Source organism: Anguilla rostrata, chromosome 4 (genome assembly GCF_018555375.3).
Source record: "Anguilla rostrata isolate EN2019 chromosome 4, ASM1855537v3, whole genome shotgun sequence".
Lineage (NCBI taxonomy): Eukaryota > Metazoa > Chordata > Actinopteri > Anguilliformes > Anguillidae > Anguilla > Anguilla rostrata.
The window spans coordinates 28,052,268-28,078,213 of record NC_057936.1 but is presented as its reverse complement, the minus strand read 5'-3'; the positions used below and the strand labels follow the sequence as shown (position 1 = coordinate 28,078,213).

Below are 25,946 nucleotides of genomic sequence, written 5' to 3'. Positions count from 1 at the left end.
GTCCATTTACCATTGTTATTGTGTTGTATCCTATCTGTCCAAACTTTGTTGGGTTGGAATGATGTTAAAAATTAACTTATCAACTTCCTGCTGATTGCAAACATTGACAGTTTATGATGGATAGCTTGCACTCATTTATAACGTAAATACAGCTAGATAGGCTAGCTCACAAAAGAAAGGTTCCAAAAAAGTTGCAATATGACTTCTAACGCTATATATTTTCTATAGCTTTGCAAATATGAACATGAAATAAAAGTACCAGAAACACGAGATGCACTTAGTACATTAAATTGTTGATGATCAAGTTTGCTGCATGTGATAGCATACCAAGGTGATACACTTTTTCCCCAGGTTGTGGGGGCATCCTCATTTATTTACAAACATGTAGTGGGTCTATTAGCCAGCCAGGCCAGCCCATTTACCTCAGGCTCGCAGCCAAATACTGCTTGAATGGTGTTTTCTCTAAAGGTCTGCAAGACTTGCCTAGAATAACAGTGAATGATGTTCACCAATCCATTCAACGACTATTAAATCAATCTTATTTGGTTTGGTCAAAACTAATAAATAACTAACTAAATAAACTAGGGAGATGGTGATTCATGGGGGAGCATTGGCAGCCCCTGGCGCCTATGACCGCACACCCCTGACTGTGAGTCCCTCAGGTGCTATGGGAGAAGGTTTTGGCTGAAATTTTATATGATTGCATAACTTTAATAAATATTCAGTTCACCTTGACCCCTTTTTGCTTTGTTTTTTCTTTGAGGCTTCAGAACATTCATGAATTTCCAGAAAAGTATATCCCAGTGGTTTTAAGCACTTAAAACTGGACTGTCTATAACAGAGGAAATGTTTGTTATAGTTTAAAATCTGTGAAAGTAATGATGAAACTCAACAGTCTGACATAGATGAATCACAGATAGAAATACAGAACTTTTGTCCTTTGAAAGAATAAGAGTTAACTCCACTGTGATCTGGTTGAAGGCCAACAGTCATCAATAAATGCTGTGACAAAAGTGTGGTGCTGTTTTTTGTGTGAGCTCTGACACATTAGCAAATTGAAGGCAGAAATTACGCTATATGTCCCTAGTAACCTTCTGTAACATTACGTACACAAAATGGAAGGAAGTTCAAATCAACTGTGCAAACATTGATGCATGAATCAAAGAGAACATAAAAATATAACTTAAACATTAAAATAATTTGATCCAGGGCTATTGATAATGTACATTAGAGAAAACAAACTAGAAAAAATATTCAACCCAGACAATATATACATCCTTGCACACAAGCTCAACAATATGCAAATAAATAGCCATGTACAATTCTCAATGCACCAATCCATAACTTTGAATTTAGGCCCACATCACTGCAGGTGATTGCACCTTAAAAAGACAAAATGTATTTCAACGGGTGTCTTTCTTTCATTTTAGTTACATATGATTAAGATTTATTTGGAAATCCCTGTTATGCTCTTAAGTCTGATAAGAAAAAACACTGAACAGAAGGCAAACATCAATAATGCAATACTGCAATTGTCATTTTATTTTGAACATATGAGGTAAAACATCTGGTGGAGCAAATGCAATGTGAATTCACACAAGCACTTTGTCATTTACCTAGTGCAATCAAGCAAATGACAAACAATATTAATATTGACATGCAGAATGATATGTATCTGGATAACTGGATTTTACTGAAACAATGGCAGTGGAATAATAATGATGGGTTGGATAAATTTCACACATAAATGAGTGCCTATGTAGGAAACATGGAATAGTGTTTGCAGTGCAGCATTTTTACTGGATGCTCCACCTACAAGCAGATGTTCGAGACCAAGGAATAACTTCACTTTATTATTATTTTTAGTGTTGGGAGTGCACGAACATCTATGTCACCATGTGCTTCCGCTTGTGTGTGTGCGTGTGTGAGTGTTTGCACTGAAAAGTGTTTTATGTGCTGTTTACCATTACACTGTTCAGCTTTTTGGGAAAATATTATCCTTTACCTATTTCCTATCCATTCACTGAATTCCTGTATTTTATGGCTTCAAATAGCTTAAAGGAACAGGTTGGATGTGATCAAATCTGGTACTAAACCACAAGCCTTTGATGTAAAGCATCACTACACATTATTACAATTAAGAAGCAAAAAATTTCTGGATTTCATGGAATCACAGACTCAGTCAAAGCTTCTGCTGACTGTGTACATAGCATTGAAGATCACATTGTTCACATATAATTCACACTGCCAGAAAACACTATTTCAGCATCCTATTTTACAGTATTATTCCATATAACCTTCATTTTTGTGTTCCTTGAACTATTTTAAAAGAATACTGGTTCTGGACAGTATGAGTTGTGTCCAGGTATCCATCCAACATGTATCCATCAATGTTACAAATCTAAGCATGTACTGTGAGTAACAGACACACAAAATGAAGAGCATGCTGAAACTCAAGAAGATGAAAATTACAGCTGAAAAACATTCCAAAAGAACATTGTTTGGTTCTTACATCATTTACAACATTACTTTTTAGATGAACATATGCACAATTCATATTCATCTCTCATTTTTGATATAGTTCTGCTGTTTACAGATGCATAACAAACACAACACTACTAAGCACTACATCTATGGGTAAAGAATTTGATCATTTTGACAAAATTCTAAAGGGAGAATTTAAAGGGATTTAAAGGGAGATGACTCAGACCAAACTGATTCTTGGGTTTTTTAAATGGAAATCTTACTATGAATAAATTCTTAATATGAGAAAAAGGTAGAGTTACACACCGCTGGAAAATAAGACTGATTTAGTTACATGTTTCAACTTGCTTAAATACACATGAACTATAGCATTAGCACTGTAAATGCAGGATAAGGGTGCCCTTTAATGGGTTCCCAATTACTCACTTATGAATATGGAACTAATTTGTTTGGAAGCACAGGCCAATACCATCTGGATGGCAAAAACTCCAAAGGATCATACATCATTTATTGCACTTTCACTGAACTGAACAGAATGTTTTCTGGCTTCATAGCAATACTCTTATAGTAGTGCTATGATGGCCCACCCATTGCCTCCACACTGCCCATCAAATTCAGAACCTTAAGGTGAATCTGTGAAATGTACTGCAAAAAGGATAACAACCTGATACATTCAAATTCTTGTTATTTTGAGACATCATGCATACCATACTCTGCACGCCATATCAGACCCTCCCCATTGAATTGTCATGAATAGCACATTTAATTTTAACTATGTGCATGCCCCATATTCTTAGAAATGCCATGATTAATTTAGATGTAATGGTTCATACACTGGAGTGCAGGACACATGAGGGCTTTTAAGGAGAAAGGCTTCTGACCCACTGACCCCAATCTGAGCTTTCTGGTGAGTATAGTATAAACAGGAAAGATGTATGCCTATCTTCTGCATTTTTGATATTTTAACTGCTAACTGTATTCCTTTTGTAAGGATATACTGGTTGATCATAAATGCTTTTGATTGTATGTGTATCTACTTTCCAGATCAAAGCTAATATTTGTGTACAGATATTTCATTAGTGCTGCAAAGATTTCCGCAACTCTGGACTGACAGTAAAATATTTATAAGCATTTTGTCTAGCACCTGAATCCAGTAAAAGTAATACATTTCTTCATGGGAATTGAAGAAGCGGAGATTTTGAAGACTGGCCAACACTTTGCTGTAGTGTCCTGTCCCATCAGGATATATGCATGTTAGCTTCTTGTTGTGAGAAGGCTATATACAAAATATTGTATGACATTTAAACAAGTACATTTTTAAAAAGTATACACACATTTTGTATGCATAGTTTAATACTCAGAATGTGCATTCATATTTTGAATAAGTTTTCTTAGATTTATTTTGTGTTATATATTTTAATTTGGTTTGAAACATGTTTTAAAAATGTATGCATTTTAATATCATTTAGGCCACCTGCAAAAACTTAAGGTATAGAAGAATCCACTTAATAGTGCAGATTTGTTGAATAACAAACAAAAGTACTAACTTTTTTTTTTCAGTTTCAACCTGCAATAACACAACAAGGATGGGTTTTACTCAAAAATAATCCTAGAAATTACTTTCCTCAGAATAGCCTCCTTTGGCTTCAATTACAATGAAACAAAGTATCAGAAGTCTTTCCAGTCATTCTGCAAAATGGGAAGTGGAGGGGTGGGAGGGAGGTGGGTGGATAGTTAAATCTTGTAAACTGAAATCTTATCTACAGTCATGTTTTAAGATAAACATTTACCTTAAATTTACCTCAGACTCCAACAGTGATCCACGACTTGATAGGATAGACTTTCAATAATGTGTTTTATTGTAATTAAAGCCAAAGGAGAATATTTTGTGGAAAGTCGTGTTTAAGATTATTTTTTAAGAAAAGTTCCTTTTTTGTATCCAATAAATTAACTGAAGTCTTCTCTAACTGAAGGTCTTTTTTTAATCACGTGTGCGCTAATACATACTCTATACCCACACACTTTGAAAAAGAACAAGTTGCCTGCCACAATGCTCTCGTACACCGCTAGGTGCTGACCACCGCTTCTCTCGGTTGAAAGGTCTAATGAATGAGGAAAACGAAATTTTTACCCCCTCCTACAAATCTATGATGTAACTCTGTTCCAATGAAAGCAGGTGGAATTCCCAGATTCAACCAATCACGCTTTGTTCCCGAATTGTCCAAGTCAGAGAGTGAGTGTATCCAGTCATGGCGCTGCTGAAAACTAAGAAGGGGGAAGCGAGGAAAAACGAATTTTAAATGTTGTTATTCAGGCTAGGAATCCAGCCTGCAAAAGCTCCGTACTCGTGAACGTGTGCCACCGTTGGGATTATTTCTGCAAATTAACCGACGTGGATACCGAAGCTTAGCAGTGCATCGAACTGAGAGGCGAATGCATACTTGCGAGCTTCAAAGTTACTACTAGCCATCCAGTGGATGGAAGCACCGTGACCTTTTGGCGTAAACACACTGGAGTTAAAAAGTTGAAAGTCGGTTTTTGTTGCGAATATGGTTTAACTGAAGTTAATTACATATTTAATTTACTTGTCCGTCAGAGATTGATCATCGCGGCAATCATGCCGGGGAAAACAAAATACAATTTAGTTGATGATGGTCATGATTTGCGAATTCCCTTACACAACGAGGAAGCATTCCAACATGGGATCAATTTCGAAGCGAAGGTGAGTATCGATCTGTTGGCTAGGTGGACAGCTAGCTCGACTCCTAGGAGTTGCACTACCTGTCGGAAATTATCAGAATGACACTGTACGAGCGTCTGAACAAGTTTTACAAAGTAAAGCGTTCATTTAATTAAAAAAGGAAAAATTACATATAAATTGACATGGTACCCGAATCTATGGGTACCAGTTCACGTTACTGTTCATTACTTTTTTCAAATAACTATTTGCCGAATTGTACGGGGACAGATATATCGATAGGCTACTTGAGGAATCCAAGAATAAGCTTGTATTTTAACGTGAAAATATATTAAGTAGTCAACATAAAGGTGTATTGAGCTGAACTAAACTACTATCTGAGCTTGTCAAGCAGTTTGCTTTGTAGAATTGTAGAATCATGACACATGAATGTTACATTTGATCGTAAAGCTAATGTTTTTTTTCTTTTTTATCAATAGTATATTGGTAGTCTGGACGTGGCCCGGCCGAATAGTCGAGTGGAGATAGTTGCTGCCATGAGACGAATACGGGTGAGTTTTACTCCAAGATTCCAAAGCCTGCTGCAGTGCACGTTACTCACAGCGCAAGTCTTGATTTGCCGCTTTTGTGCTTTATTTGCGACTAAAGCGAACGCTTCTACTCCAGCTATTGGTGTTTTTGAATGTATCACTTTCTGGAAATCATGAACGGTATTAATTATTACTAGGTAGGTAGGAAAATGTAAAAGCATTGAATTGGAGCAAACTACGCATGTATTCAAGACTAACTTTTGTACGGCTGTTATTGAAATTAGAATTGAAACTATTTTAAATAGTAGCCTATCAGATTTTGTATAAGACAATGCTTTGAGGCTCTGCTCGCCAAAGTAGCTACTCCTGGTCCATCTTTTGTTCTGTACAGCTGAAACATTAGCTGAACATAGACGTTACGGGCATGTAGCAGACGCTCTTATTTATTTATTTTGTACATACCATGTAGCCTATCCATTCATGCAGCTGGATACATACTGAAGGTTAACTACCTTGCTCAAGGGTACAACGGTAGTGACCTACCTGGGAATTGAACCTGCGCCCAAGGTTGCCAGGACAGTTCCTAACCATCTTGCTCTTTGTAACCACTTTCAGGAGTAACTATTTTATAAAGTGACTTATTGATTTACTTATGTCCATAATCTAATGTATTTTAGACAGACTTATTTAAAGCAGCGTTTCCCAACCTTTTCCCTTCCACGGCACACTTCTTAATTTACAGAATCTCATGGCACACCACTCTCAAAAGCATAAAAAATAAACACCCTGCAGCCCCCCTCCACACGAGGTACTGACGTTGATGTAACGTGCCAACAGTAGGTCTAAATGTTCTTTTGGGGTTTTAATTAAGCGATATGCATTTTAATTACCTTTATTTTGTGTTTGTGAATGGGATTTGTTCATTTAAGTTTTTTTTTTAATTTTATTCATTTGAAAATTAAAATTTTTTAAAAGGATTTTTCACAGGGCACACCTGACCTTCCCTGACGGCACACCGGTTAGGAAACGCTTATTTAAAGCATTGACTTGATTTTTATGTGGGCATTACATAATATATCATATTTAGTTCAATGTTAATATTTGCACTTTGAATTTTTGTCACTTAACTGCCACTTGTGTTGCTGTAAGTTAATGTAATTTTTGGTAAATAACCTCAACATACAGATGGATTAATGGTGGAAAGCCAGTTGAATTGACTTTGAGGTTTCTGTATGGTTAACACGCAAATTGCCCCCTCCTGCACAGCACGAAATGTTGATCAAGGCTTAAAATGATCACAAAGAGAGGATAACTTAATACACTGCATTTATTACATTAAAATCAATCAATGTATCCCTAATAAGAAGAAGCGCATACACAAATGCTGTAGGTGTGTTGTTTGTAACAAGTGTTTGTATAATCCGTGGGCAAACAGTGTAAAAATGAAAACAGAAACATTTTTGTCTTCAACCAGGCAGGACACGTATGTTTTTGATATATACATTTATCCAGAGAGTATTGCCAGATCATGAGTGGATACAAATACTTGCTGTATAGCACTATGGGTACACATCCCACAAAATTTGAAAAGTAGTAATGTATGATTTCACACTGACTGTGATCTCAGTTGTTAATTCGTTGCCAGATTTCCACTGATGTATGATCCTTGGGAGCTTGTTGGTCTTAGTGCTTAGCCCCACAGTTAAGTCACATTTTTTGTGCAAAAATGTAAATATTCTGGCAAAATCATTTATGCAGTCTTCTCCCCAGTTATAGAAGGGTTTGTCTGTGTTCACAGACCTAACTTTCAGGTTCCCAGCTTGTTCTTGAGGGGTTCAATGAATGGTTAAAACAGTGCTGTGAATGTTTTTCACCCTAATGGTAATGTAATTGAATGCAATATAATGTTTTTAAATTTTTTGCCATGACTGGAAAAGACAGACAAAAAACACAGTGTATAACTGACTAACTTAATTACCTTATAAAACAATAAAATATTCAACACACTTAATTAAATAATATGCAGTGGTTTGGGATAATGTGTAACTTTAGGAACCCCTATCCTATAGAAAAAAAAGTATGTGCCCTGTAATTGAATTGTATTTTGTGAAGGTGTTTTTAGCAGTAAAGCCACTAATGAGCTGGGATGCTGCAGGCTCCTGATTTTTGTCTAACTAGCATAGCACACACAAAGTGCAAATTATCTCATTAAACTAAAAGTAGAGCCCCCTGCCTAGATGTGGCAGATGTTCCCACTTGCACACAGACATGAATTGGTTTCAGCAGCCTTTGCACGGTTATGTCCTAGCTATATGAAATGAGAAGAAAAAGAACAAGCTTCCTTGGTGAAAATGCAAAAGAATCTACTGCACAATCATTTGGTAGGAATGATAATCAAATGCATTAATTTGAATAATTAATTTTTATGATTCCGTGTCAAATAATTTAAGTTCATGCAGGTATGTTTTAGGACCATTGCAAGAATGGCAGCATTTTTGTTCAATGATAATTTTACAGCCCAGTTATATGAGAGTAGTAACACATGCTGTATCACTGGACTGTAGAATTATCAAATCAAATGTGAGATTATGCCAAGTCTGCAGTGGTTCTAACTTCAGTTTAATACGTTGATTATCAAGAAAGAACTGGAATGAACGTAATTCACTCAGTCAAGAACAGCCAACTTGATTGGGTGGAACTGAATGTCTATATCTTATCATTCTTATGCAAAATAACCACAAAAATACCAAACGTTTCTGAACTGGAGTACATTCATACATGTACTACATAGGAAAGTTTCATGTGTGTAATTCAGTCATTAATGTGATAATAGTAGTTTGATGAAAAACTGATTATCACTAAAAGATAATTTCCTCTTTTTATATATTCTGTGGAAAGTAATGTGGAAGAGCAGCCACAGATTTTATGGATTCATTTTTATTAAGCTGCCTTTGCTTTTTAAATTGGCTGAGCTCTGGCAGGATGTCATTGGATTTGACAGAGCATGCATTGAGGGAGATGACAGTGTCCTTATGTAGTTTCTGGAGCTTAAAATACTTCAGCTGGTTACAGAGAGGCTGGAACAGATTGACACCATGATGGGGAGGATGGTGACGATGGTTTTTAGTTGAAAGTTGAAAGAATATTTAAACATCGGTATCCTCGCTGCTGGAGACTTCTGATCAGTTGTCCATTCTGGCAACCTATGCTGAATCTGGATGGTTTTCAGGTGTTCTGAGTGACAGTAGAGCAGCATATTTCACATGCAGATGGGTTTATCTTACTCTTGCTTCTACTGTGTCAACGGGCTTTTCTTTTCCTTCCACAAAATCTCTAAAAGAACTGACAATGACAGATTCTTCTAAGTAGCATTACAGCCATGCAAAGCATAAGCTAAGTGATGTTAACTTCAGTGTGAGAGGTGGTGGTGTGTGCCTGCTATTCATTTGTATTTCCGGGTATAATTAAAATCATCCTGTGATTACTTTCCAGACAATGATTGACATTAATGAGGATCCACCAGACAGTCAGTTTAAATGAGCTACGAATCATTGATGACTCCATGCAGAGTAGTTCAGTATTTGAAAGATTCAACCTACAGTCAACCTACATTGAGGCCCAGCCCGACCCGTTTCTCCTGAAACTCAAGCCAAAGTAAAATATCAAAGGTCATCCAGTAGCCAGGTACCCAATCAAATTTGGCTCTATAATATATGCTGGGAGGGCCAGTGTTGACCCATGTTTATTAGATCCATGTTGTGTTTCTACTGTAGATAGACTGCCCCAGACTGTGGGATTCTGTGTCCTAACATCAAACAGCAATGCATTACTAAGTTTAAAAATACGAGTTCTCTGTTGCAAATCTAGCTTATATTGCAAATAAATTGAATATACTTATGTAAAACATGGGCATTTCATTCTTGAATAATAACTGGACCTAATCCCATTAATTTTTTGAGCCTCTCAGTGTCAATGCTATATTTCCCCTTGAGTTGCTTTTTGAGGTACAAAGTGGAAAGGCCAAATTACTCTGTTAAATAACCATTGCTGACTCTTACTTGGCCTCTGGTTGAAACTGAACGACTGGGAGGGAAATAAAACCTGCTGTCAATGTGTCAGTGCCTCCAGGTTAATGTTTAACTCACTCATTGAGTGTCCGTATTTAAAAAATGTACTTATCCACTTAGTAAGAGGCTTAAACTCTCAACAACGGTGACATCACAGTCAAATTCAGGTCTGGAGTTTCCTGTCAGATTCATTCTTGTTCAGTATCATTAATTAGAAAATTGTAGTAAAAGCGGTAAAATACAATTAATTAAATGAATTAAAAATTGAGCTGGTGGATAGTACTATGTCTTACAACTGGTTCCTACTGTGCTGTGCTGTACATGGATGGTCTCGGTCCACCTCCCAGTCTAAACCCAGCATCCGAATGCGTTCATGCTCAACAATGGTCTCCCTGTGTGCATGTGTTTTCTGTGGAATTCTGCAGTCCTTCTGTGAAACGTGTTGGGTTACTCTGTCCTGTGTGCGCGATGAGAGGGCAAAGCCATTCGCCAAGCCGCCCGGCTGATGACTCTTGGAAGCCGGCCTGCATGCCTGAGTGTCCCGTCTTTTCACTGCAGAGAGCTCTTTTGGACTTTCAATGAGAAATACGTGCTTCTTTCCAGCAATGACCTCTCTTCGGCATTGGCCAAGAGTTTAGCACATAGCCTGCCCTGTTCTTTGGTTTGCCATAGTAACCAAGATCTCTAAATCAGCCTCCACTCTTTTGACTCTCAACATCACCACCCCCCCCTTCTTACAGCAGTGTCTCTGCTAGCCAGACTTTATAACAAGTCGCCTTCCTTGTTTCATGAACACAGATGTGAAACCTCAGCTGATTCATCATTTCTCTCGTCAGAATCGTCCCTTTTGTCAGCTTAGCTGTAACAAATGAAGATATTGCCATAAATTGATGAATCCTTTTTATCATGTCTTTAAGAGCAGAGATTTTGTTCTATCGGATAATGAAAATGAGATGACACTGAAGATTTTGACTTGAGGGTTTTTTTTTTGGGAGGGGGGTGGCTAGGGGGGGGGAGGCGCAGGAGAAAGCAGTTGGGGGAATGTTGTAAAGACTCCTTCTCCATGAAGTCATTGAATACATTTTTTTGAAAGTGTTTTCCTTTGGGCCTCTGCAAACAGATTGTTACAGAATGAAAATATATCTTCCAGTTAGCTGTGTGCTCTTCTTGGTAATGCAACCCTCTTCTGTCTGACCACAGACTGCACTATACACTGCATTCAGCATGTGTGCTAAATGCCTATTGAACTGTAAATGGGTTAGGAGGCTAGTAGATAGTCCTCAGAAAAATTGGTTGCAAGTAAGAGCATATCAATAATAACGTGATGGGCTACTGCACGCAATCAGAGAAAGAAGTCTACACGTGAGTGTGCGTATTACCTTGAATGTTTGTGTCTGTGTGTTCATGTGTGCATGTGTGTGTGTGTGTGTGTGTGTGAGAGAGAGAGAGAGAGTGCTTGCTGGGTGCTGTGGTTCATTTCCACTTATGTGGAGGGGTTTAGTAAATCAGTCAAAAGTTACACACAATCTTATGGGTCATAGTGATATCGAGCACACTTGTCTGGCTTGGCGTGTCAAGGCTTAATACTGAGTTTTTGCTCAGATTGGATTTTTTTAGACTCACGGAAATTGACACAACAGCACTGCTATTGCAGAATTATGACATTAACCTGTTCCGTGGAGAGTGATGTAAAATAGCTTTACTGGTTAACCTTGGTTTTGGGAGGGCAATGTACCAATCCTGTCTTTGATCTGGGGCATGCCACACCTAACCGGCATACGCCGGCTTGCTAATGGCATGTATGACCTGAGCAATTCTGATAGCCTCCACAAATGAGTCACCTGGCTGGGTATCCAGTTGAGTTCCACATACAGATGTGGCACAAATCAGAAGTCTAACGATGTGATTCCATTGGGGGGGGGGGGGGGGGGTTAGGGTTAGGGTTAGGGTTATGAATGTTGATGGTTTTCAAGCATAAATTCCTTTGGGGGAAAAATACTTTGTTGTCACCCATTTTACATGGCTAATTGGTACTTTCACTCCAAAATGAATTAAAGCCAATTTATTTTGATGATCTCCATCCTCTAGGGTAGATTTCAAGGCCACACTGGACAAGGCTACAGCTGCACAATTCATTTTACATTTTCACTCATAAATCATAATTTTCTGATCATGTAAATTGACTCTTTTGCCGTCGGGAGTGTCCACGTCACCATGCACTTTCTTTTGATGCATTTGAATGCAAGGAGACGTCATTGTATATTAAAGGAGAGGCATTTGTTCTGTAGCTTGTCACATGCTACAAACATAAATTGCAGTGTTGGCTGCAGAATCATAAAGAGGGAGGTCTATGTTTTCTCTTTTTGAGAGGTGACTTTTGAACTGCGAGATCATCTAACATTAATTCCGCTGGTATTTCAGTTCAGACTCGAGTTTTTGCTTTGGGTCTTTTTGGCACATATCGGAAGGCTGTAGATTCTGGTTGGCTGTTGATTCACGTTGAGTGCTCTTGTGCTCTGATTAAAACCGTGGCGGGGGATTACATTTCCAACCTCACCCACCATATCCAAGACACTTTGTTATTCCCTTGGCATGCCGACAAGCCTGTCTCTCTCTGTATTAAAGGATCACAGTGCCTCGCCTGACCTGTGCTTAAAGGGAGAATGCGGCATTTGACAAGGAGGGACAAGCATCTGGTCACTGCAGTAAGCCCCTAGAAGTGTTGCAAATTTAACCTCCTGAAAAATTTAACTTGAATCGTTTATTTTGCATAACATTAATAACATGTGAATGGTGTTTAAGTTGGCACTGAATTGTACATTTCACAGTATCTGGGTATCTGTTTTTTAAGGTGTTATTTTTTAAAGAGATGTCACTCTCTTGCATGGGCATTTGTCAACTTGCTGCCGGAGACATGGTTTGGGATTTGTAGAGATTGTGTGGTAGAGATGGAACTGAAGACAGAAGTCGGGAATTGTCTAATCCACACCCTCTGCCTGAGCCAGTCAGACCTATGTTGGTGTTTAGGCATGGTACGTTACTCCTTAAACTAACAAACGTGTCCGTGAACAACTGGAAGACAAACACCGTCTGTGCCATTGGCAAACTATCACAAGCTACAGGGGGAACTGAGAGACTTTGTTATTCCAGAAGAGAGAGAGTTGTATGTTTGTTTTTTGGTCTCACAGGACTCACTGTTAAGGGAAATCTTGTCTAAGAGCTCTAGGGAAACCCTTTACTTTAATTATCAAACCTTATTTTAAGGTATAAATGTAGCTTAAATTTATCATTCTTGAGGGTTTAGGTGTAGTGTACTGCTAAAGGTGCTTGGTGCTGTGAAGTGATACCTTGCTTCACTCAGCGATGTAGAGATTCAAATGGCGGAACATTCACCATCAGCACACAAAAGTCCACCTGGGGTCCTGTAGTTTGCTTTCAATCTGCCCAAGGGAACACAGCTTAAGGTGAAAAGAATTTTCCTTCAGAGGAAATGCATACTGTACATGTCTATGCCCTCCCAGTCAGCCATTTTGAGGATATTGACGTAAAAAGGACAAGCTTAGCACATTCAGCATTAAGCTTTGTAAAATTAGACCAAATATGAGAGTGAAATATCTCATCTTGAGCTTGTTGTGTGAAATGAAGATTGTCCTCTGTATCGATTCACTGAATGCAGCATATCATGTGTGTCAGTCTGTCAGATAGTTCTGCCAAGGAGGGGCCGAACTGATCTGAAATAACAGAAGCACACATACATACACACTCTCTGATAGCCATGGGCAGACAGGACTGGAGCCATTATTTTCTTGATTTGATTGAACCATGCATTCTTAGTCCCAGTAAGTATTCAGCAGTAGCAGATTTCATAGTGATCACTCACAATCACACTTAAAATGGTTCTAATGAGAAGAGCTTTTAAGTGTTCAGTTTTGTACATCAACTTTTGAATTGGATCTTAATTCCAAGCTATATGCTGATATACCTGCAGCTATAGGCTTTTTTTGTAATCAAGCCTTGCGACTTGCCTTAGCTTGGGCTTGAGCTGGTGGTGATTTTTTATTGTAAAGAATAAAATGATCATCCGGGATATATGTGCCGATTCAAATTGAAATAACGAAATTCACCATCAGCAAGCAAAGGCAGGTTTTCAAATTGGGGAAAAAAATGCATACTGAATCTCATTTTAATTTAGTCAGCACTTTTGAATAAAGTGTTTTGATTGATTGATTGATTGATTAGTTGGTGGGGGTGACTTATATCTAATAAACCTGATGTGGAACACAGATCTACTGGAACGACTGCTTAATCTAGTCATTGAATCTGTCCTCGTGGCCTTGGCTTGTGTGTTATTGTGAGGTAATGAATGCAGGTTTGTTGAAATGCTGTTGGCCTCTGCAGGAAGTTCAAACAAGGCAGTAATGAAACTTAGAACCACCCTAGTCCAGATGCCATCATTATTGAGTCAATCAGCTTCTGTCAGGTTCTGGAAGGTTTGAAATGTGCCACAATGGGATGAGTTGTACACTGTGCAGAAGGGAGGCTGTAAACCTTTGGAAAATAGCAAGGACTTCTCCCTTTCATAAGCTGGTCTGACATCTTTCATTTCCACTCTGTCGAAAAGGAAATGATTAATGCTGCTGACTTTCTGCTTTGCATGTTCAGTAGAATGGACCTTTGTATTTTATATACAGCAGTTTAGGAGTATATTGGCATGGCAAATATTTGTTGTCAGGGTAGTACACTTTTTCCACAGGCGTTTTGATGATTAAAGGTACGGAGTGGCAGAAGTTAACTGCTTAGGGTTCATTTTGCACCTTTGTCACCATTACATTTTATGATGTGGATTGTAAATACGTAGATTATGTAGTTTATTACTGAGCGTATGTCCAAAGGTATTTATTGCTATTTAAAAATCCAATTTCATGTTGTTGTAGATACTAAGTTTAAATTTCACTTTTTTTGACGATCATAGCTTATGTGATTGTTGATTTGAATCGGGTTAATTTGTACATGATCTTTTTATAAATATTTGATATGCACTTCAACACTGCTCTATACTTAAAACAGGAAAAAGTGTGCATCCTCTGCATGCAGTCTTGAATATTGAATGTTATGACAGTTCCGTGAGTAGACTGGCTGAGTGCTCATAACAGGCACACACTGCCTGACAACATTGCTCTTCACCTCCTTTTGTTTTGAGTTCATTAGCATGGAAACATTTCTTGGAAATTCTAATATTGGTATCTTAACAACACCACTTAAGCAGTCCTGGCAGCAACAATTATTGCATTAATAGTCTTGATAAGAAGTAGTGTTTTTTTCCTAAAGTGAAATAAAAGGAAAATATCTAAACCCGGAGAAAAACTTGATAGTGATCAACTAACAGTTATTTTTTCTCATTCTAATTCCGATTGCAGTATGCTTTAAATGCCCCCTATAGGATACTAACGTTAAGGAGTTTGTTAACCTGCTGCTGTCCAGGTTTTACAAGAGAATAATGGTAATTCATACCGTAATATTATCAGAGTTCACATCTCGTTATAGCCTGTGTCGGCATGCATCGGCAACTGCCAAAACAAATTATTCACATATAAAAATTATTTTGTTGAAAAACAAATAATAAATATGCTGTGTTGTTTATAATGTTCAAGGTTTTTCCTGGCTCAAAATAGGGCTTAGGTGTGGACTGTGTCATAGCGACTGCGGTCGATTTGGCTTTACTGCCACCGTCAACTTGATGCATGATTTCCCTATGTTTTTAGGGAACGTTAAGTTCTGGTCTTGAAGATATAACTTGTATAAATAAGTTATATTTTATATCTATATATCTAATTATTGTTCATATGCTATTTGCAAAAAGAGAGGCAGAATATTCTGGTAAGCACAACATTTACGTTAGTTATTGAGTTCGGATTAAAATCTTGAAATTATGAATATATGATTCAAGACAAGGAAATAAGTTGTAACAGTTCATTAAGAAGAAAGTTTAGCAAGCATATTTTTCAAGAACCTATGCTTAAGCTTAAAGTTCCATGAAGTCCACCCACAAAAAGGTTAACTGCATAAGAATTATTTAAGAATAATTATGGGAGTTACAGTAGCTAGCCTTTACAGCTACTTTTGTTTGGTTTATTTTATCTATTTTCATGCATTCCTTAATGAGATTGGGTCTGCATGTCCCTAACAGCACTTTGCCTCTGGGGATTTACTGACTGGAATCAGTCTGAAATGTAAAACGCACCTGTAATGTGCCATGAAACCCTGACCAATGGGTGTCTCATGGGAACAAAATATACTCATTTAATATAGCTGATATGTTTAAAAGACGGATGCAGCAAGTCAAGGAAAGTGACACAGGCGGTTATGTTTATTCCGTCCATTCCAAACCTTGCTGTCAACGAAGCATAGATTATTGAGTGGTGAACTGAGAACTTTCATATAAGTTGTCATATTATGATTAATAACTACTCTGGGGGAAATGAGCTATGGGTTTGCGTCATGGGAAGATTATTTCTCAGACTTCAGCTGATATTTTGTGTGTGAATAATGCCAAATAATGCCAAACTTTCAAAGGCATCTGCTTCACAAAGGTTAAAGGATCTTATTTTTATACTTTGGCTGATGTTTACTTAAATATTCCTAAGTAATTTTTATCCATTTAATGGTTGCTACTTTATTTGCTGTTAAAGGGTGATGTGCAAATGTTTATGTTTTGAATATATTGCAAAGATAAGCACCTCCAGTGAGGGATATCAGCAGGTGGGAGCAATCTTAATTACAGGTTAGGCCATTACATTATCATGGCTCAGTAAAGATGAGCTACATGGCTGTAGAATTTAGAATTCTTTGAATTCTAGTGTGAGTATCAGAAAATACTGTGTGAAGTAAGAAGTGGAGTGAAGTTGTCAGGGATGTGTTAGGCTGGGTAATAGTAATAATAAGCTGTATGTGTATGTAAGATTAAATATTTGATTTTAATTGGTCCTTTTTCACAGTAGAAACTGAAAAAAGAACCATTCTGGAAGTAGTATCAAAATAATGATCCAACCATATAGGTGACCACGGTTTCAAAATGTTAAACAGCAGTAACCCCACGTTCACACAGCAAGCAACACGGTTGATGGGTCACTGAAGTATACTAGGCTGAGGGAGGTGCAAGAGCTTCCAGTTGTGGTCTTCCTCCTAGTGGTCTTGTGCAGCTACACATTTTTGAAGAGAAATAACAGCATTACGCAGTGAATCAAAGACGAATGGACTTCCGGCATGAATGGACTTCTGGAAACTGGTCAGCCGAATGACTCATTGTGATAAGGGGGGTAAGGTCACAGTGTACTCACTAGTTTAGTTAGGAGTGCTTTAGTTTATGCAGGATTAGTGGTTTTTTGTGTTTATGTCTTGTATAAAATGCATAATAAGCTGATTAACATTACACTCATATTTTCTCAGCAATTCCTTTACCAGAGCAAATAATATTGCATCAAGGTACTCGGGTCCTTAAAAAGGTAGAAAATTACTTCTAAACATAATGGTATTGTATACTCTGAAATATGATTTTCAGAGGTTTAAAATGGTTTCCTTTTCATTTAAACAAACTTGGCCTAAAAAATGTATTAAGGAAATAAAAGAAATAAGATTTGTAATTTTCTCCATAATGTTACAGAATCTTAAAAGCTCATTTCTACTTTGTTGCACCACACTCATCGAGTGTCACTCAACAAAAATGATGTAGCCTATTTTCAATGGAAAAAAGTGTCGCCATCTTAAAATATTGGAAATGCATGTCTTCATCTGACATTTAACACATCTCCTTAGCTAGAACATATTCTCTCTGGTTTCCCTCATTTGGTTTATGGGATGCATAGTTCACCTTTTTCTGTTCGTGTGTTTTGTTTTTGTTTTTTTGTTTTTACAAAAATATATGTTCAAATTTGTCTTCCTCTATAATCTCAATTTCATCAGGTGCTGCCATGTTTTCACAAATATAAACAAATGGTCAGGTGTTTGGAATCTTGTAACCATAAAGATAACAGAACCCTCCCTCCAGGCCTTCACTGAAGTTTAAATTCCAAACTGCGTGTGACAGCATTTATATTTTTTGAGTGACACTTTTTGAAAGTGTCGTGCAGCAAAGTTTATATTAGCCGTTATGATTCTGACCAGTTCTGACAGATAAAGAAATTGTCACAAGGAACATTTCCAGAAAATCTATTATTGATGTCCAGCTTGTTCTGAAGAGTTTTACGGCCAGGTCTATTGCACTATGTAGCATTCCCAACCCATCTTTTATGAATTTCAAATTGATTGAATTTGCAGTGTGGTATCCCTGATTTCCTGTCAAAATGATTGCATCTAGAAATAGCTTCTCAGATATTCACAAATCCACTAAATTAGTTTGTTAGTGACTGGTAGTGAATTACTTTTTTCTTTCCTGAGAAGGTCAGGTGATGAAAGGTCCCTTATCTTTCACGTTGCCATATTTCAACAGCTGAGATACTTAGTATGGCATACAAATGATCTTTTCACAGATATGTTACTTTGGAATTGGAGCCTTCTCAGAATGAGGAGTCAAAGCACTGTGTCCCTCATGCAGAGAAAAGGCTTCTAGGTAGGGTATCTGTAATGGGATGTGCTTTTAGTGTTGTTAAAGCTTCGAAAATATTGCAGGGGATTGTCCTGGCAGTTATTTAGGCTCTCTCTTCAAAAACAGTACAGTCAGGCTCACTGCAAAAAGACCTTGGATGGCCAGGATATGCAACGTCAAAGTCAGGACAACCACCTGACTTTTGGGATGATAAATTTGTGCATTGGCTTCAGGAAGGGCTTACCAAAAGAGGAAATGGGAGAACAATGAAGCAATCCAGCAAAGCTCATGTGCACCACTACAGAGTGATGAAAGATATGTCAGAGTATAATCTAAACTAGAAGTATATAATGTGTGACTGGTTATTGTGACTTGTTACATCTCCTCCTCCCTTGTATTGTTTATATCTGTCAGTAGAAGAAACTAGATCGATTTTGTTTTGATTTCTGTTTGCCTTAATATTGATATGACATACTGTCATTGGGTCACTAAATTCAAATGTGTGGCACTGTATGTCTGCTATGTGGGCCTTTATCTCTGCCCAGGAGTCATGCTACAAAATCAGTGGTTAATAAAGATAATGACACATGAAGCATGTCTACCTTTGGAGAATAATTGTGATGTATGTACATGAAGACATTTCTTAGTCATCTTGTGGTTGTGTACGCCTACAGAAGATTGGTCTTGTCCTTTTCTGTAACCAATATGCCAGTGCCTTTGGAAGACCTGTTAATCCATCCATCTCACAAAACAGTGTTGGAAACACATGACTCAAGATTGATGACAGGGACTAATCATTCTTTGGTCACACGAGGGAATGAATAGTGCAACTGTCTGTCTCAGGAACAGTCAAGGTAAAATCTCTGTGCTTTGTTCATTATTTTCACAGTCCGCCGAGCACCCCATTAAAAAAAAAACTGATTCTGACAGTTTCAGCAGGGTCTGGTTAAGGTGAATGATTGTCTGAGGAGCTGGTGACTAAGGCGGGATGTTTGCGTGTCCATCCCTGTACATCCAGTCTGTGATCCTTCCTTCCTAACTGCTGAGGCCTAAAATGGCAGTGGGAGAAAGGGGGTCATTCCTCTCCATATCCGTTACAGGGAGGCTGTTGAGGCCTTTCAAACAATGAGATATGGCTACTAATGTGTCACAAGAACTTGCGCTGTATTTTAAAAAAGCTTCATCACATTGTTTGAAATTGATCACTATGTAGACCAAATGCTACTGTTAACAAAAGTTACACTCATTCAATTTCAAACAGACAATCAAAATTATCATTGTCAGCAGTTCTATCTCTTAATTTGTTGTGTCCTATGTGTCAGTACTTTGTTGAGTTGGAATAGCATTAAAAATGAAGTTATCAACTTTGCCACTCATCAGACATTTACGGTTTATGATGGTTATCTTGCACTCATTTATAATGTAAATACAACTAGATAGGCTAGCTCACAACAGATAAGTTCCAAAAAAGTTGCAATACGACTTCTAATGCAATATATTGTCTATAGCTTTGCAAAGATGGAAGTTAAATAAAAGAACCAGAAACAAAAGATGCAGTTAGTACATTAAATTGTTGATGATCAAGTCTGCCGCATTGCGATAGCCTGCTTTTTGCCCCAGGGTTGCGGGAGCATCATTCTTTGTTTATTTATTAATATGAAGTGGGTCTATTAGCCACGGGCCAGCACAACTACTTCAAGCTAGCAGGCAAAGCTACTGCTTCAATGGCATAATCCATTCAACGACTAGTGCCCCCACTAGTGAAAAGGAGAAAGTAACCCCTAACAGACTCTGCAGTTCATGCCACTTGGCCACTCTAGCCAGAGAGGCTAGCACTACATATTTAAAAAATGTTTATTTTGTTGTGTTAATCAAATATATTCCAAGAGCATCTTGTTAAAATAAAAAATTCTTACTCTTTTTGGTAAAACTAATAAATGCGTAACTAAATAAAAATATGGAGATGGTGATTTGTGGGGGTGCAGTGGCATGCCCTGGTGCCCTGACTGTCGGTACTAAAATAATGGCATGAAATGTTTTCTGGGGCAGCCTTGCCAGAATCTGCACTATGCCACTGTTATGACCTTCATATGATTAATTCTTTAATCTGCTGTTATTGTAATATTCTTTAGCTTGAATAGCCTCGTTTATGTATGCAGTAGCTCACAATTTTCCATAATGTAGCAGAAGGGATGGTAGTGATTTTTGTATAGTGCACCTCGCTGTGCATCCTGCTCTTGTTCACATACCATTATACACTTGTCCTCTTCTTGTCCTCTGTAGGGATGGTCTTTAGTGCCTTTAGTGTACAGCGATCACCACTTAATCCCTAATACCAAAGGGAAGAAATTAGACACTTAAGACAATGTAAAACCATTGCAGAGAATGGTGCCTTCCAGAGTCACTCTAGAATTCTGCATTGGCTACCAGTGACTTCATCTCAGTGTTACCATGCCCTCTAAGGCATGTGTCAATACAGACCTTTTATACTGTGTAAAAAAATTTTGATGGACAGTGGTCTGAGTCCTAGCTTTGCTGTGTGAGCATCCCAGTGCATCATGAAGATAATTTGAGCTGTAATTCACTTTCGCATTGTTTACCATTCTTCTCTGTGGGGATTGTGGACATCCATTACTGTCACTTTGTCAGTGTTTTGAATTATGACAGAATAATATAACAGGCACCCTGTATAATTTCTTTCCTTAGGCATTTTAGAGGTGTTTATTTGGAAACAGGGCAGGCTGGATAATAGCACAAACCAGCTGTCAATAGGAGAGGAGCCCCTTTTCTTGCTTGAGGCAGGTGAGCCTCACATTGACTCCACAAATGAGAGGTGAACTGAAGTTCAGGGCATGTTTTTTTTTTACAGATTTTGGACAGCCAGCCATTGCTGAGCCTTGGTCACAAAATGTGTCCTACTTTTGACATGGTAGTTCTTGTGAGAAAAAAACATAAATAATTAAAAATAAATAAAATTATTATTGCTTTCCAGTTTATTTTATAGCCTTGTTTATGTACATATTGTCGGGTGGTGTAATGGCAAATTAATCAATCTGTTCAATTTGGCTCGCCTGATTGGGTGGCTCGGATGTCACTAACAGGACCGTTTTTCTTTGAAGATTTTATTATGGTACTCACCTGCTTTTGTTAGTCCTTTAAGATTTATACTGCCACCAACTGGGACTGAATTCTACAGAAGGAAAGGCTGCCAAATTTGAAATGGCGCTGTCATTGTCAGAGGCAGTAAACAGTCGTGCCCACCAGAGGTTTTGTAAGCAAGTCAGGAATGAGTTTGCCCATCTCTGCATGTTTACAATGTGAAATATCTGTGTTAGCTAGAAATGATTAGAACACACATTGAATCACTGGAGAGGATCGCTATGTATCCCCCTGTCTGTTTGCAATTGATATGCAGAAACCAACACGACCCATAAAAGCTGTGTTAATCTGGGAAAGATCTTGCACAAAAGTGGTGAATTTTCTCTGGGACATGGATGTGAAATGTCCAGAAAGTTACTTTCAATAATATGAAAAACAAAAAGCTATTTTACAAGGAATTATAACACACCAGGCTTGTACCCTTTCCCAGCTGCAGCCAAATGTTTCCCTGCCTCAGGAAGAAAGATGCCATACACGAATCTCCTGCCTGTCGGACGTTCTGCTCTATTTTTATGCATTCTAACACACGGCGTCTCTGTGTGTTGTTACCCCTCAAAAAGCATTTTGAATATTGTCCTACACAAGCTGTTTTCTATTTTATGCTGTTTTTTTATTACAATGCCCTGAAACTTCAGGCTTGGCGATTTATAAATTCATACTCTGGGATGAAAACACAAGCTTCTCCTGAGATCTCAAAAAATCTGCAAAAAATTCACTTTTACTGCAGTATTTCCCGTTCTTGGAATTTTAAGTATATAGTTCAATTGAAGAAAACTGACAACGGGAATGTTAGGAGTTGCTATGACAACCTAATGTGAATGAATGCGTAATAATAGCTTAATAATTGATTATGAAGTGAGAAAAAATGGACTGACTGCTCTTAGTACAACTATATTGAGACGCACAGTATGTGCTTTTAGTGTTTGGCACTGTAGCCACTTGCTTCAGGGGAAAAAAAATATTCCACATGGCCTCCTGGGAATTCACTGGAATATTATGCATACATACAATGGGACATTTACTTTAGCAATTGAGGTGAAGTGCCTTCACTTAAGGGCATAACAACAGCACCCCACCCCAGGATTTGAGAATGTAACCTTTTCGTTGTAGCCTACTTTATCAAGCAGTTGTGCTATCCCATCGCCACTGAACGTAGGCCTTCACCTTCATGACAGTACATTGCTCAGGGCATGGTCCGCTTTGATATATTTCTCAAACAGCAAGGTTTTGCTTTGATATGGAATTCAATGTAGTAGATCTTGTAAAAGGCTGCAACAGTCTCCAATTACTTCTTAGGCTCACAGGGTCAGGGAAACACTAGAAACAAGGCTTAATTGGAAATTCAGCTTTCAGGTGCAAAGTTTGAAAGCAGCACAGGCTTCGGGATAATATCCTGTCAGTGCTGCATACCTATACATGTCTGCGATAGAGGAAGGAGGAGTTCTGAAGAAGGGTGTTACTAATAAGAGGTACAGCATGTTTTGCAAAGACTTGCATCCAAAATTAGACAAAACTTTTACTATTTACTATTAATAGTTAAAAACTATTAACTACTGAATCATTTAAGGAACTTAACTGCCGTCTACAAAAATGAGTGACATTCATTAAGTAGGATAGCACATTAACTGTGTGTATCAAGTACAGCAGTTTGGAGAAGTTTTGAAAAAGAATGAAACAGCTGGTGGACTCTGTACAGGTCGACCAAGGAAGATGGAAGACCAACTGCGGATGATGACAGACTATTCCTGGTGCTATATAGTTGTGAAGAAAAACACTAAAACAATGATCAGTGTGACATCACCAGCGGTCTCCAGGGGGCAGGGATGAAAATATCACCAGCAATGTTACGAAGACTTTTAAAGTAGTATTATAGGGGCTACACTGTAAGATGTAAACTTTTCGTTAACCGCAAGAATCGGAAGGCCAGATTATAATTTGCCAAAAAATACATAAATGAGCCGAAGCGTTTTGAAACAGTTTTATGGAGAGATGAGACCAAAAGAATGGAGAAAGGAAGGAACAGATTCAAAGCATCCCACCCCCTCATCTGTGAAATATCCTGGAGGTAGTGTATCTGGCTGTGTATAAATAAATTCCTCCAACCTCATTGGCTGGCGTTTCATCCTGCAGCAAGACAGTGACCCCAAACACACTGCAACCAAAGCATTCATCAATGGGAAAAAGGGGAAAGTTTTGGCCTGGCCACATCAGTCACCTGATTTAAATCCGAGTTGAGTATACATCTCACTTACTAAAGAGGAGACTAAAGACAGAAACTCCCCGAAACAAAGATCAGTTGAAAGTGGCTACAGTGAAGGCCTAGAAAGGCATTTCTAAAGAATACACCAAACAGTTGATGTCACTGGGTTGTATTTTTTATACATTTTGGTTTGTCCCAGAATTGAAACGCAAGCCATAGCAGTGCCAATGAAAGTTGAGGAATCCATTGTGAGGCTGAGAAATAAGAAAAAAGAAAAGACATAGGCCAAACCTGGTAAAGTGCCTGGTAGGCCTAGGAAGACCTGTACAGTTCATAACCAAAGAATTCTCATCATAATGAAAAAACACCCAAATACCTGTCCGACTGATCAGGAACACTTCTGGAGGCTGGCATGGATGTGTCAGAGACTAATGTCTCCAGAAGACTTCACAAACAGAATTTCAGGGACGGCACTGTGTAAGAACTGGGCATTTTGGGTCTACAGTTCAGACTGACAGACAATCACGTGATCACGGGCAGGCTGATTACATGGACTGTGTACTTCCTGTAGATACCTGTAGAATCGCATTCACTGTCTCTTTGCCATTCTTCTCTTTGTGAAAAGCACAGTCTCAAGGCACAGGCCTAAGGAAAGCTAAGGCCTGTCTATAAAGGAACACGTGGAGAGACGCACTGTCTCTCTCAGCTTTAGCAATAGCCAGCAGTTTATAACTCAAAGTAAATGTGTTAGCTGTACTACAAGTAAGCTAAGGAAACTGATCCATTAAGGGATCCATTTTTTACTAGCTTTACATTTGCTATTGTTCTGCAGCATGTGACGGCAGGCAAAGCACTGCTTTCCAGCTTTAGAGGAAAAAGGAAAACCAGGACGGAGACCTTTTTCTACAGACGGCACAACCGAGATCTGAGGTCTGAGTTCTCTCCCAAATGTAGAGATTTTACGAATCCTAAATTTGTAAAATCCTGTTAGCTTGTTTTAAGGAGCTCAATTCACACTGACGCAGTAAATGTATTTCCAGTTGAGGCATCTGAGAGAGCTTTGCAGCTCCAAAACAAATTACTTTGAATAAGGAGAGCAGGAAATGACATTGAGCAAATTAACAGGTGCAGGTATAGTGCAGGTAAAAAAAACATTATTTTCCCCAGATATACAGTAAAACTCAATCTGACTTGTGAGCCAGAATTTTCCAGTGTGCCATGGCAAATTTGATCTCACATTTGTTTCGCTACAAGATTCATTCCTTTGTAACTGTCATCATCATGGACTTCTGTGTGTCTGGTTGAATGAAATTTGTGTGAAAAGCAGTAGCAGTAAACTGAGTTTGTCAAATACGAATGGTATATAGCACCACTCTTATAAGAACAAGAATAGTTTAATGGAAATGCCATGACAAGGTTTTGGACAACAGTAAAACATTATTTGCATGTGGTAGTTTCATTGCAGTGCTATCATTTCCAAAACAAACAGCTGAGCCTTTCATTTAATGCCCTTTGCAGTTGCATGATATAAAAGCATTTAAACTAGACAATGGCTCGGAATTTCATCATTTAGCGCATGCAATCTTGTGTAAAGTGAAGCTAATGAGTGTAATGCCTTTAGCATTTACTGTATGCCTCAGAAGAAAATAAAACAGTTGAACTTCAGCACAGTCGGTTTCTCATGAAAAGAATGATATTAATGGCATTAATAAAATCAGTATGTTTTCCTTAAGCTTTTTCTGCATTCTGTCAGGTAGAATGTTCCATAATTATGGGGAGGGAGACAAATGAGATGTGTTCAGTCAACCATTTTAGTTAAGTTTGCAAGCCTCGGTACAAGCAACACATATAGAAATGTGCTTTAGACTGGACAGAACACCAGCCCACTTATTTATGGTCTCCTGTGTTAACACTCCAGGAGGTTTTACTACAAGTGTCACCAGTAGATAATTCAAATGGAAGAGGCAGTGAAATTGCAGCACATTGTTAAAGCACATAGTCTGTAACCTGCTGTAAACTAAAAGCAGCTTGTGATATGTGGGCAAAGCTGATTTTTTAACTTTGTGTGCAGGAAATCATCTGGTCCTTTTCAATTACAAAGCCATCTTTGTTAGATGCATTTGTGTTTTGCTGGCACAGAGCCACCAGACCACCACCAGGATTTTTTTTAAACTTAGAAAGGTGCTGCTCGTTCGTTTTTTGTTTTTTTGTTTTGTGTGTGTGTGTG

General features: G+C 38.2%; 1 protein-coding gene across 2 annotated transcripts in view; it reads left to right on the top strand.

Moving 5' to 3' along the window:
* The first annotated feature begins 4,668 nt into the window (after window positions 1-4,668).
* The window catches only part of nos1apa (nitric oxide synthase 1 (neuronal) adaptor protein a), a 95,538-nt gene continuing 74,260 nt past the window's right edge, over window positions 4,669-25,946 (top strand). The window contains exons 1-2 of one of the 2 annotated variants that reach the window (XM_064332008.1): window positions 4,669-5,206; window positions 5,662-5,733. In XM_064332008.1, the coding sequence (XP_064188078.1) occupies window positions 5,102-5,206; window positions 5,662-5,733 (177 nt within the window). In that variant the 5' untranslated portion in view covers window positions 4,669-5,101. The remainder of the gene's footprint in view (window positions 5,207-5,661; window positions 5,734-25,946) is intronic. The other variant, XM_064332007.1, reaches the window with a different exon arrangement.